Genomic DNA, 13,925 nt, shown 5'->3' on the forward strand with positions numbered 1-13,925 from the left:
CTATCGGAAAAATTCATCGTGTTTACATGTGACATCACAGATGAATCATCGTCGCATGAATTACCTGTCGGTACCTACGCATGCGCGCTCGGTCTGCTGACATTCCTCGCCTAAGTTCGGCACATTCCGGATGATAAATATTGAACACGACAACATCCGAGTTGTTCCGAAGTAGCTGATACGGGGCATTTCGGAGCAACATGGCGCCCATCGGAGAAAAGGATGACAGGATGGGCACGTCGGTTGGGGATGATGGCTCAACAGATGACTCTCAAAATTTGTGGTAATTGCATTTCAAATGAAGATTCAGTAATCGACGCATCTAACTATTGATAATTCCCATTTCCCTTCGAATATAGGTTATGCCCGATGACAGAACTGCACAAGAATTTTTGCAAAGGGGGTCGGACAAAATTATAATGATCTTTGCCTTCAGCAAGATATAAATGCTATTTAAACTGTCTACTTTAAAACAGTGATGTTATTTACACGTTGGTTTAGAGGTTATATCAATCAGCTACCTTGTGTATGTTACGGGGGACGACTCTCCCAGACTAAATGACTACTCACGAAATTGCGAGCACCTGTTGTCAATCATCTCTATGATCTCAGCATATTCCATATCACCGTCACAATCAGCTTTTCCATTTAAATGGTGCATAGATGTGTATGCATCTGTAATTTGATGCATGTTTTGATTTGCACTGTTTATTCAGTAAACTGTTGAGTATGTTCATGACACCACATCCAGCACAAAACCCCAATATTTAGACTCGAAGTATTCAGTTAGAAAACGTAGATACTTGCTTGCCTGAGATCTTATGGATGCATTAACATTTTACAACATATACATCATCAAGTAAGTGTGTTAAATTTTGCATGGCCAAATGCAAAACACCCTTATGTCAATGGTGTCTGTCAAGATTTGGTACAGGTGTGTGCTAATGCTTGCAGATATTCTTCTTCCTTGGTTACGGTCAGTCTGTGGTAGGATGGTTGCCATACCTGAGGAGGTTTGACAGTAATAGCCGTCTGTGACACTAGTAGTTGAGTCCACTGGCATAAGCTGATGTGTAACTTCTATACCATATCTTAGAGTTGCTTATCAACATTACACCTCCAAAAGCTAAGGTTACCATGGTTACTTCTCAGAAAAAAGTGTGTGTGCTGTTGTTTAATGGACGTAATACTGAAATACTCTAGCAACATGTCAAAGTCTTGCTTAACAATAGTATAAGAATCTAAGCCAAAATGTCACATCATGATGTATACAATGCAGAAGTTGTGTCATCCACAAAGTATACTGCTTTACTTATTAGTCATGAAGTTCTAAAATGCCTATCAAACAGATGGTGAAGGGATCCTGAAAACTCTTCAATTCTGACACAAACACTCTAGTTGATAGGTGTGGTGGTTCTTTGTAAATGTTTCAGTTTCCAGGGATGAAAGTTGTTAGTGCCATCTTACCAATGGCATGGCTATGAGTGAAATGGCACAGTTGATGTGTATATTTTCACCGCTTTTTAAATGACATTAAGAACAATGATTAATGATAAATTGTTCACATCACACAATCAGCTAATCATTAATGTCTTTTCAAAGTTTGAGGTCAGTAAAAAAACAAATTACATACGTGGCATTGTTTTATTACTCATGATTTAAATACAGTTACTCCCTGAATATCAATTTCTCCCTAAATTTTCAGTGAACGATATGTAAAATAACAAATCAACTACAAGGAAGAGGAATTGTTTAGACTCATAAACTAAGGGAAAATATGCATTGCCCACTAACATACACACAATACTCAATGTACTGGATTCTTCACTAGAAATGTACAGTTTCTGAAATTGTATTCCTTAGTATTCTTACAGTGTAAGAGAGAAAGTGTTACAGTGTTGAAGTGGGAAAGAGAACTTTGACAATAGGTCATTTTCAGGATTATTAGCCCTTTTGTGAATTTAGAATGGGTCACAGCTCCTTGTATCAATATTAAAGTTCAAAGTTTTAATGGGGCATTTTTCATTTTAATGTGCAAAATGGCCCATGGCACCTGCCTTTTCACAGTCCGTGCTTAGTAACAGGCAGCACTGTATAATAATACATTAGCTTTGTAATACACCAATAAGTCAGAAAAGGCACTTACTGCCAGCTGATAGTGCTACACAAAATTACAATACACTGCAGTAGAGATGCTATATTTTCAGTTGTATCCGAGAACGATCATATATGTCAGTCACTTCTGTCAGATATTCAGGAGGAGCTTGATTGACACACTTACAGGTCAAAGTAAGAATCCAAACCCCTAGATATGTACTTGTAGTTCACAATTAGATCCCGGTATGAGTAGACTAGAGTGTTAGACCAGCAGCATCATTCAACTTAAGTGAAAGAAACAGGCTGAGCTTGTTCTGTAGCATGAACATGCACTCCGTCAAGTCCATTTGCCTTGTCAGTCGATGTAGGACTGGGGTGCCTGAGAATAGCCTGTTGTCCCAAAGATTTTTATCAACATTTAAAACGGGTGTGGCTATCAGTTACAGGTCACAAGCCATTTCAGTAATTCAAGTAATTGACATTGCGACATGAAGTATCAACTGTATATAATAGAGGATGGGTGCTAGTAACGACATATGAATGTATGTATTCCATTGAAAGTCCAGGTCACAATCAACTGTATGTGTTCATGTTTGCTAGTTAGAATTGATCTTCAGTAAGCCATGTATGTCACAAAAGGTGACTATTGGGATCAGTTGGTCAGGCTCACTGACTTGGCTGACACATTTATCATATCCCTATTGTGTCAGTAGATGCTCATGCCATCGATTACTTGATTGTCTGGTCCAGACACCATTATTTAGAAACCGCCAGCTGGAATAATGCTGAGTGCTGGTGAAAACTTAACTCACATGTTGGAAATAGGCTATATACATTGATAAGTGGACATTAAGGGTGATGTTTCTTGATATTCTTGGTAGGAATAGTCCCCTCAACCTGAGCTGGCTCTAAGGTTACCATATGCATCAGGAGGACAGGTTCTGTGGACAGGTACTGTGGACAGGTACATTTGAAGTGCCTTAACAATATCACAGATTTTTTCCCAATTAGCTGACTGAGCACATGCAAGTTAGAAACCTAGATATTTCCCTGTGGGCCTAGCCAACTTACTGATGCCTCACAATGTCTAATACTGGCATCGGACAGTTGATCCTGTCTGCCCTGCCACACACTATTGTCACCTGAGTTAAGTTTCTAGTATTTGCTGTTAGAAACATCACAGTTGACATAAATAAAAAATATCTTTATATGAACTCATGCAAATTATCCTTAACAACCATTTTCTTCTTTTTCAGGGCCCATATTTTGAGTGAGGTTCAGTCCAGCTCAGCCTCCAAGTTGTCATCATCTAGATCAGTATTAGTGTTAGGTGAGTTACACTGCTACCATTTTACATGCTAGATAAGAGTAATTATAATCTACACGGAATCATCTCACCTCATCGTAAGTCAAGAAGTTTTTCTTCCATGTATCTTATTCTTATTTATGCAAATGACGATATGGTCACGATATTCACCAAACCCACATGCATATCGCTATCATCTGTCAATTACAAAATTTAGGGCTGCTTCACATACACTTTGAGGTAAGCGCAATATGTTTGACCAATTTCAAGAAACAAATACAAACATTTAAACATAAATAATATCCAGGAATTAAATTGACAGACATTTTAGGTTTGAAAGTTTCATTGATAGTTTCTGTAAAGCAAGGAAGCTATACATCACTAACATGGTTGTTTATAGTGTAATGACAGCACTTAAAGTCGCCTTGGCAAAATAAGACAAGTTGTGATATTGCATGTCTTGGATATATTCCATCTTGCATTTATCAGTTAGATGCAACAAACTCTTAAAAGTATTCATAAATAGTCGGTTCTTGTGACCAATTCCGAGTGAACTGTAGCTGATTAGTAAAAGCTAAAAATTCTTGTTAAATACTTTTGTTTACAAAGTGTATCTTGTTCCTGGCTTCTTCACAGATGAGAATATGTTTTCCAAATTTTTATCAGTGGAGGCAACTAAATGGCTAGAGTAGACAGGAAGGGCTCCAGTTGAATGGGTCGATGTTCATGGTATCAGTGGTTGAAACGTATCGATACGACTATTTGAAGAAAGCTTTTGATAACTGGAATATTGTTGAGTGCAGCTTTAGAAAGGTTTGTCCCTGGACAGAGAACAGTAGATGCATCTGAATTGGTGCTTTCTATGATTTGTATTTAAAGGTTAGTCTATATACAGAGGTAAATGATGCATCACAATCAAATTTTTAAAATGCACGCTGATTTTTTTATAACCCTGCCATATATGGCCCTGAGGCATATAGGGTTAACATCTGTCTGTAGGTATGAAACAGGGAAAGTTCTCAATCCAATCTACGACAAACAGTGTGGAATTCAGTGAACTTGTAAATGAGCCTTCTTAGGATTCTAATCATGCTAATGGTGTGCATCTCATATTTTGTTTTTGTATTTTATTGTTTTCTTTGGAAGTTTAGCGACATTTGAACTTCGATACATTTTGCAGAATTTCTCTCTGATGATAGTATAATGGGGATGAAGTATATCCACTTCTTCACAAAAACTGCGTATCAGAATTGAATGAACTTTGACGTGTCTTTCTTTCTTAATTTTGTCACTTAGCAGATGTTTGAACTTAGTTGAATTTGGTTCTATTCGTCCCATACAACAGGGGCTGTACTTTATCCACTTCTCAAAAAGCACAGCTTAAAACTCATTTAGCTTACATATGTCTTTTGTAGAGACTAAAGGATGTGCATCTCATATTTTGTTTTTATATTTTGTAGTTTTTTTATATGTTTGCAGACATATGAACTTAGATAAAGTTTGTGGAATTTTCTCTGTGGTGATAGTGAAATAGGGGATTAAGTCTGTCCACTTCTCCACAAAATCTGCTCAACAGAATTAATTAGCTTATACATATGTTTCATTTGGAACTCGAAAGGTGTGCATCCCATAGTTACATAGATGTTTATTGAACTTGTTCATGAATTTTGTTCAGTTATTGATCTTTATATGATAATAGGTTGTGTTATATAATCCCTCAACACATTGTTTTTAGTGTTTCAGAATATGCCAAAACATACCACTTAAACTTCTACAGCAATCTGTTGCTTTCACTTGCCTGCACAGTGATTTTGCTGTAGCTAGTTCATTCACCCTTGTACCATGAACCTTCACCAGATAGGTTTAATTGTACTGTGATGATTTCATTATGACATACATTTATTACTTATGACATACAAATGTTTACCTTGGGCACTTTGCATATATTTATTTCATAATCAATTATGATATTTATTTAGTAGAAATAATCACCAGAGCACCCTCTGTGTATGGAACTCTTCCTACCACAGCAGAGGGGGCATCCATGCCCCAGGACACCATTTTTTTCTCGTTTCATGATGAACTAATAAACAGCCCAGTGATAATGATATCCGAAACCTTACCACTTGGCATGAATTAACAGATTAAGTTTGTTATCCCCCCGGCATGTAATGCTAGGGGATATAGTCAGACACCGTTCAATATTTTTAGACCAAACTTGATAGATACAGTAATCTCAGCCTGTGGTTTACAGATTTTTGGCATATTTTTTGGTTTTTCTATGGAACATTTTGGTGTTAGTCTTATGGTGGGGTGGACTTCGATTCAGGAGCAGAACTCAAAAACCGTTCAATATTTTTCTGCAAAACTTGGTAGATATATCAGTCAGAATCTAAAGTGGTGCCTTTTGCTATGTACAGGTTTTTGTGATTTATATTTTCTTAGTTTCCATTTAAATGTTTCAGACTTAGTCTCAAAATGGAGGCATGGGCTTTGTTTCCAGAGCAGCACTCAAAAACCATTCAATGTTTTTTCTGCAAAACTTGGTAGATATACCAATCAGAACCTATAGTGGTGCCTTTTGCTATGTACAGGATCTTGTGACTTATTATTTTCTCGGTTTCCATTGAAACATTTTGAAACTCGTCTGAAAAGTGAGAGGTGTCTTTCATTTCCAGAGCAGAACTCAAACACTTTTTAATATGTGTTAGTAAAACTTTCTAGATATGTGTGGCAGACCCTAAAGTGGTCCCTTTTGGTTTTTAAAGGTTTTTTTGATATATTATTTTCTTGGTTTCCATGGAAATGTTTCCGACTTAGTCTCAAAATGGAGGGATGGGCTTCATTCCCAGAGCACAACTCAAAGACCATTTCATATCTTTCAACAGACTTTGGCAGATATATGAGACTGATCTTGAAATTGTGACTTTGCTGATTACAGATATATGGCATTTATAATTTTCATGAATTCCATGGAAACAATTCAAACTTAAACGAAAGAAACAATGAGTAACTCTCAGATTATTTGTCCTTTCAAACATGTGGGGGCCGTGGGGATATGTCATCTTCTGACGACTCTTGTTGTAGAGACTTTAAGACTTTTATACCAGAAACCTTTCATAACAGCTTCAAAACAATGAATTAACTTGCCATATATGGAATGTAAGCAGTTGGTTCATACATCAAAAACTATGAAACATGGTGTTTTCGATGGTTGTGACACCCAGACGTGGGTGCAGTCACAAACTGTATTATAGGATACAGTAGAACATGGATGCAGTCACAAACTGTATTATAGGATACAGTAGAACATGGATATAGCGAACACGGATATAGCGAACAGACGGATATAGCGAACAAATTTAAAAGTCCCGTCAATGGTCCCTTTATATTTATAATATCATTAAAATTATACGTGAATAACGAACTCGTGAATAGCGAATTAACGGTTATAGCGAACTGATTTCCTGACCCAAAGCCCAATTATCGACGTGAGTAGAGAACTCACTCAGTGTCAGGTCAGTGTCAACTCAGCGATTTAGCGGTATACATCAACCTTGTGGGTGGTAAATCAACATTGTTTAACCTCGTTGGCGGTGAATCAACATTGTTTAACCTCATTGGCGGTGAATCAACATTGTTTGATTGTCATTAATTAATTAACAAAAGAAACACATCGTGTTTAAAAGCTTGACTGAAATTGGCAGGACATGGCGTGCAGAGCAAAATTGTGGACTATGTTAAACGCAGTTAAGTGTTATATTGTTGAAATTGTTGTGATTGTTAAACATGTTCTAGATAATGATTTGAACAATGAAATCAGAATTTTAATGTCAATGTACAAGAATATAAATATGTAGCCCATGTATATACGTGTCTCTTCATCTCTATAAGCCAATATGGCGGTCAAACGTGAATAACGAACAACGGATATAGCGAACTAAATCCCTTGGTCCCTTGGAGTTTGTTATATCCGTGTTCTACTGTATTTGTAAAGAGTGCTCCAAGGGACATGACCCTATAGTGTTTGATTGAAGTAATCGTTCAGCAAGTTGTTAGGTCAAAAGTCAGTACAATGCAGTGTTTTCATTAATTCATTCAAAACTTTTCAACTTGAAACTATTATACCCATGCCATTTTATTGAAATAAATTCTATGGGAGCTTCCATTATTGAGAAAAATGCATTATGTACTTTTAGAGAAATGTGGTGTGAGTACTGTGACATTGTGCCACGAATATGCTTTGTGTGACCAGATGTTTAGCATCCTCATTACACCTGTATACATTTCCTGCAGGTGACAATGACTCCGGCAAGACTACATTGATAGCCAAGCTTCAGGGAGTGGAGGAGCCGAAGAAAGGCTCTGGATTGGAATACTACTACATTGATGTTAAAGATGAATACAGAGACGGTAAGTCACACCCTCACTCTTCTGACAGGCAGTGTTGGTCTACAGCCTCCATAACTGTACAGGGATCAGTTCATCTGTGGACGTTGGGGGTAGGGTAGCTGAGAGATCTAAACATGTGTCCGTCCCCAGACATGAGGTCAATTCTCACATGGGTGCAGTGTGTGAGGGCTATTTCCAGTGACCAGTGAAGTGATACTGCAGACTTGTAACAGTTCTGCGCTGAATGTAAACCTAAAATACCTCTTCAAGAAAATAAACTAATTCAAGGGGCAGCAGGAGAGTTGAGCTTCATTTGTGGAGTACAACTCAAAACACCGTTCAATGTCTTTCTACATGATGCAGCTTATATATCATTATCAAGTTGATCTTGAAGTGGTGCCTCTCCTATTTGCAGACTTTTGGCTTTATGTTTTCAACTGTTGTTTTTGAAACGATTTGTAGTTAGTCTAAAACAAATCACGTGGCTGTCAAATGAAGAACAAATTTCTTGGGGGCCAGGGGATTTGTCATGTTCTAATGACTTTTTACAAGGTGGTTGGTAGCAGAATTGTTTTGTTTTGAGTTAAGTCTTTGTTCATCATGATCAAGGACATATCTTGTCAGGTTGCATATGAATTCCTGCTTCAGTGAATTTCATCTGCCTCATTTACATGATCATGATTCATGCATATGTATGGTTATCTCTGGACTGAGTGACATAGAGGCTTACTACACATAGGCCTGTACCAAACATCATTATATATGTCATGACTCCACCTGCATACATTCGCCCACACCTCAATTCCATTCAATTTCTGATACTGGATTCTTAGTTTGATCATTTTCAATTAATTTTTTCATACAAGTAAAAACATAACATTTCATTTAACTCTAAAAATATCATCAACTTGGCAGTGTCTGCCACCAACAATAACTGGCCCGGAGTCATCCAAGCATGTTTCTCAATATTTCAGCACTCGAAACTGCTCAAGTTGGATTTGGAGTCAGAATTACGTTTTGGCTTTGTGGAAATGAGTTTAATTGGTATTCAAATATTAAATCGAAATAGTGATAATTGTCATTGAAAATCAAAGCTAAGGTATGATTTTCGATTTAATCAACCCAAATCTTTACAATCCTATTCATGACACATGTCCTAGTGTGTGCATGTCATCCTCCCTGGGCAGACAGTAGTTAACACATCTGTACATTGCCCATTGTGTCATTAGGTTAATCAGATATTTCCCATTATACACTACTCAAAATAAGTAAAGGAACATCCGAGTCTTTCGTGTATTATCAAAATGCTTATAATGATCTGTGGTTGATGCGAACTAAAATTTGTCGTTGGGTGGGTTTGTTATGAATGTGGTTTACGACTAGTTAACCATAGTTAATTAACCTGCGATGTTTACGCCGTTGTAACTAATTGGGTGATCCTTAACCATGTTAACCTCTTTGAGTAGTATATATCTGCTGGTATTTATTTATTTATTTATTTATTTATTTATTTATTTATTTATTTATTTATTTATTTATTTATTTATTTATTTATTTATTTATTTATTCTCATGAAATATGTAACAGTATCATTATGGATTCCACTCTCTTAGTAAAGTACAGATTCCAGTACCCAGTATCTCTCATGGTGAAGCACCTAACTGCCACCAAAGCAGTGTGAAATAAGCCAAAACAATAGCCAGACATCTGGGTAACTAGTAATCTAGACCATCTCAAGTGGTCAGACAGGCCTTTCGAGGCAATATGGAGTCTCCTTCTGAGATTGTCGTTTGGTCATTTTGTTGTTTAATGCCGCATTCAGCAAAATTCTTGTTGTGTGGCTGTGGTCATAATAATCAGTAAATAATCAAGTCTGGTCCAGACAATCCAGATCACCATCATGAGTGACAAGTCAGTGATCCTGTTGCTTACCTGTTACGACAAGCATTGGTTGTTGAAGAGCAAATCTAACTCAGATCTTGATGGGCTCTGAAATCATATGTTCCAATCCTTGATGACACTTTCTTCAATGCATCATGTATTCATATCCTTAAGGTTGTCTACTCGTGTTCACTTTCTCTAGACTTTTGATCAAACTGACAATGAAGGAGGGAAATTAACTTGTTACACAGTCACTAGTTACATGTAACTATATGGTGTCTGTCTATATAGCCCTGCCATAAGATCACATGGTGAAACTCATTCATTTTTTCCTGCACATATTACAGAACAAGCACGACTAAATGTGTGGTGCCTGGACGGAGACCCGAGTCACACTGGACTCCTGAAGTACGCGCTGACAGAGCAGAACTTCTCCGACACACTGGTGATGTTGGTGGCCAGTATGACACACCCCTGGTCTCTCATGGAGGCCCTAGAGAAGTGGGTGTCCATTTTGAGAGAACACATTGACAGACTGAAGATACCCTCAGAGAAGATGAGGGACTATGAACAAAGCTGTAAGTATATCCTCTTTGCTCGGCGTTAAGGCAGGATGAATGTCTGTGATGTGCTTAATTACTGTAAATCGTGAAATTAATGCGAACATTTTATTAATGTGAAAAATATGTCTGTGCTCTTCTCGCCTTATAATATGATGAATTCCTGTGTGGCTATGTCTACGTAGACAGCTTAATAAAAGACAGCAAACGAATATCACTTGGCATCTTCAGGTTAGCTTTTATCATAACATTACAGAATATAACTATTTAGACATCTGTCATAAAATTAATTGATACTAATTGATATCCATTCACCTTAGTTGTCAACAAATGATGTAGCAATTGTTGACACTACATATTACACCAAGACAGGTCACTTCCTCATTACATGTGTCTCAAGTCACATGTAATTATCACTGGTTACAGTCACTGGTCATTAATTAAAGTCACTCAAGTCATTAGTCAGAATGGACTTTCTCCAACCATGTATGATCATTTCACAATCTTTGCTCATCTTTGAAAGCGCAGCTTCCATTCAGGAGAAAATTGCTTTTTGTGCCTGTTTGCCAACCCTGTTTTAAAATACCATTGATATAGCTATGAGATAACATGTAGAGGAAAATTCAACCAGAATTGATACTACGAGTAGACTTATGTTGATAGTCAGTGTGTTAAAGTGACCCCACCTATAAGATGACCCAAAAGTAAAAACCTTCAAAATCAGTGCTAATTCATGTACACTATCTATAGCACGAACCAGAATTAAGCACATCTTCAGAGCATTGGTGATCCCTAAGTTTGTAATATAAATGTGTTTGTGTCTCAGTAGTTACTTATACAATACTTGGTTGCTTGGGACTCAGCACATGGCGTCACGTGATAAGTTATTACATTGCGATGAGGGAAATACAGGGCTGTGTAAGTCCTGAGTAAGGTTGCATGTTTTTACTAAATCAAAAGAAAACAATGCGCATCGATTCAGCTTTACTAAAGGCAATGCATGCTTTTCTCTTTTCGCTCCCTGCGCGTGGATCATGATGGGTGTTCATGGTATTTTATCAAAGTCATGTGAACCACTCAAAACTGGACATTCTGACATAAGGCTCCATAGTGTTTGTTGACACAGTGTATCTGTAAGATGTCATATGTGAGGTCATACAGACAATTGATTGGGGACGACTCAAGTTATGAAAAAGTACTTTCGCCTTGTGGTAATTCTTTTTTGCCTTGTGGTCTCTCTCTCTCTCTCTCTCTCTCTCTCTCTCTCTCTCTCTCTCTCTCTCTCTCTCTCTCTCTCTCTCTCTCTCTCTCTCTCTCTCTCTCTCTCTCTCTCTCTCTCTCTCTCTCTCTCTCTCTCTCTCTCTCTCTCTCTCTCTCTCTCTCTCTCTCTCTCTCTCTCTCCAAATCTTCTGAAATCGTTATTGAAGCTGTTCTATCAAAACATGATAACAAGGATTTTATCTTGCTGATATCAGTTAACGTTCACCTTTTTGTTTTCTGATATGATCAACAGTTTATTTGTAATAATTGTATGCTAATTAATTATGTAAGTGGTCTTGTTTCACAGACCCTTTAAGATCCAGGGTAGGATAGACTCCAAAATTTACAGACAGCTGCCACATAGCTGGAATATTGCTCAGAGGGGCATAAAACATAACTCACTCACTCACTCTTATCTGACATCCCACATACCCGTGAAGGTCCCACTGTAGAATAGGCCTTCAGCAACCCATGCTAGCCATAAAAGGCGACTATGCTTGTCGTAAGACGCTACAAACGTGATCAGGAGGTCAGGCTTACTGACTTGGTTGACACATGTCATCGGTTCCCAATTGCGCAGATCGATGCTCATGTTGTTGGTCACTAGATTGTCTGGTCCAGACTCGAATTATTTACAGACTGCCGCCATATAGCTGGAATATTGCTGAGTGTGGCGTAAAAGACTTGAGCTTGACATTTGTGATATACAAGAAGGCAACACTGTTCATTTATTTATCATGTTAGAACTGTCAATAGTATGACTCTGACCAAGTATATGAATTGCACAGCAGCAGCAGCAGCAGCACAGTAACAGTGATGGTAGTGGAGCTGCTTCAGGCACTACCAGCATCACAGTAACAGTGATGGTAGTGGAGCTGCTTCAGGCACTACCAGCATCTCAGTAACAGTGATGGTAGTGGAGCTGCTTCAGGCACTACCAGCAGCACAGTAACAGTGATGGTAGTGGAGCTGCTTCAGGCACTACCGGCAGCACAGTAACAGTGATGGTAGTGGAGCTGCTTCAGACTCTACCAGCATCACAGTAACAGTGATGGTAGTGGAGCTGCTTCAGGCACTACCAGCAGCACAGTAACAGTGATGGTAGTGGAGCTGCTTCAGGCACTACCAGCAGCACAGTAACAGTGATGGTAGTGGAGCTGCTTCAGGCACTACCAGCAGCACAGTAACAGTGATGGTAGTGGAGCTGCTTCAGGCACTACCAGCAGCACAGTAACAGTGATGGTAGTGGAGCTGCTTCAGACTCTACCAGCATCACAGTAACAGTGAAGGTGGTGGAGCTGCTTCAGACTTTACCAGCATCACAGTAACAGTGATGGAGCTGCTTCAGACACTACCAGCATCACAGTAACAGTGATGGAGCTGCTTCAGACACTACCAGCATCATAGCAACAGTGATGGAGCTGCTTCAGGCACTACCAGCAGCACAGTAACAGTGATGGTAGTGGAGCTCCTTCGGGCACTACCAGCAGCACAGTAACAGTGATGGTAGTGGAGCTCCTTCGGGCACTACCAGCAGCACAGTAACAGTGATGGTGGTGGAGCTGCTTCAGGCACTACCAGCAGCACAGTAACAGTGAAGGTGGTGGAGCTGCTTCAGGCACTACCAGCAGCACAGTAACAGTGAAGGTGGTGGAGCTGCTTCAGGCACTACCAGCAGCACAGTAACAGTGAAGGTGGTGGAGCTGCTTCAGGCACTACCAGCAGCACAGTAACAGTGAAGGTGGTGGAGCTGCTTCAGGCACTACCAGCAGCACAGTAACAGTGAAGGTGGTGGAGCTGCTTCAGACACTACCAGCAGCACAGTAACAGTGATGGAGCTGTTTCAGGCACTACCAGCAGCACAGTAACAGTGATGGAGCTGTTTCAGGCACTACCAGCAGCACAGTAACAGTGAAGGTGGTGGAGCTGATTCAGGCACTACCAGCAGCACAGTAACGGTGGTGGTGGAGCTGCTTCAGACTCTACCAGCATCACAGTAACAGTGATGGTAGTGGAGCTGCTTCAGGCACTACCAGCAGCACAGTAACAGTGATGGTGGTGGAGCTGTTTCAGGCACTAACAGCATCACAGTAACAGTGATGGTGGTGGAGCTCCTTCAGGCACTACCAGCAGCACAGTAACAGTGATGGTAGTGGAGCTCCTTCAGGCACTACCAGCAGCACAGTAACAGTGATGATGGTTGAGCTATATTATTTTTGTTTCTCCCTAACCATGTTACATCATAGCATGTTGTCATATGTTTTATTGTGTACAGTTGAAGCTATTGTACCTATACAGTATAGTGTTACCTATGACTCATTGGAGACCTCGCCGAGACCTCCAGGCTGTTACACGCTGCCAGCCACCATATTACACTGACAGCTACATCAGCCACTTGATGGAATCACACATCATTAGACTTGATTGAG

The 13,925-nt window shown here is 39.2% G+C and overlaps 1 protein-coding gene across 3 annotated transcripts in view; it reads left to right on the forward strand.

The window, feature by feature from the left end:
- The first annotated feature begins 169 nt into the window (after positions 1 to 169).
- Positions 170 to 13,925, forward strand: part of LOC137257816 (cytoplasmic dynein 1 light intermediate chain 2-like) — a 30,914-nt gene continuing 17,158 nt past the window's right edge. For 2 of the 3 annotated variants that reach the window (XM_067795268.1, XM_067795269.1), the window contains exons 1-4: positions 191 to 283; positions 3,354 to 3,427; positions 7,700 to 7,816; positions 10,024 to 10,254. In XM_067795268.1, the coding sequence (XP_067651369.1) occupies positions 201 to 283; positions 3,354 to 3,427; positions 7,700 to 7,816; positions 10,024 to 10,254 (505 nt within the window). In that variant the 5' untranslated portion in view covers positions 191 to 200. Of the gene's footprint in view, positions 284 to 3,353; positions 3,428 to 7,699; positions 7,817 to 10,023; positions 10,255 to 13,925 lie in introns of all 3 variants that reach the window. The other variant, XM_067795270.1, reaches the window with a different exon arrangement.

This window comes from Haliotis asinina, chromosome 12 (genome assembly GCF_037392515.1).
Source record: "Haliotis asinina isolate JCU_RB_2024 chromosome 12, JCU_Hal_asi_v2, whole genome shotgun sequence".
NCBI lineage: Eukaryota > Metazoa > Mollusca > Gastropoda > Lepetellida > Haliotidae > Haliotis > Haliotis asinina.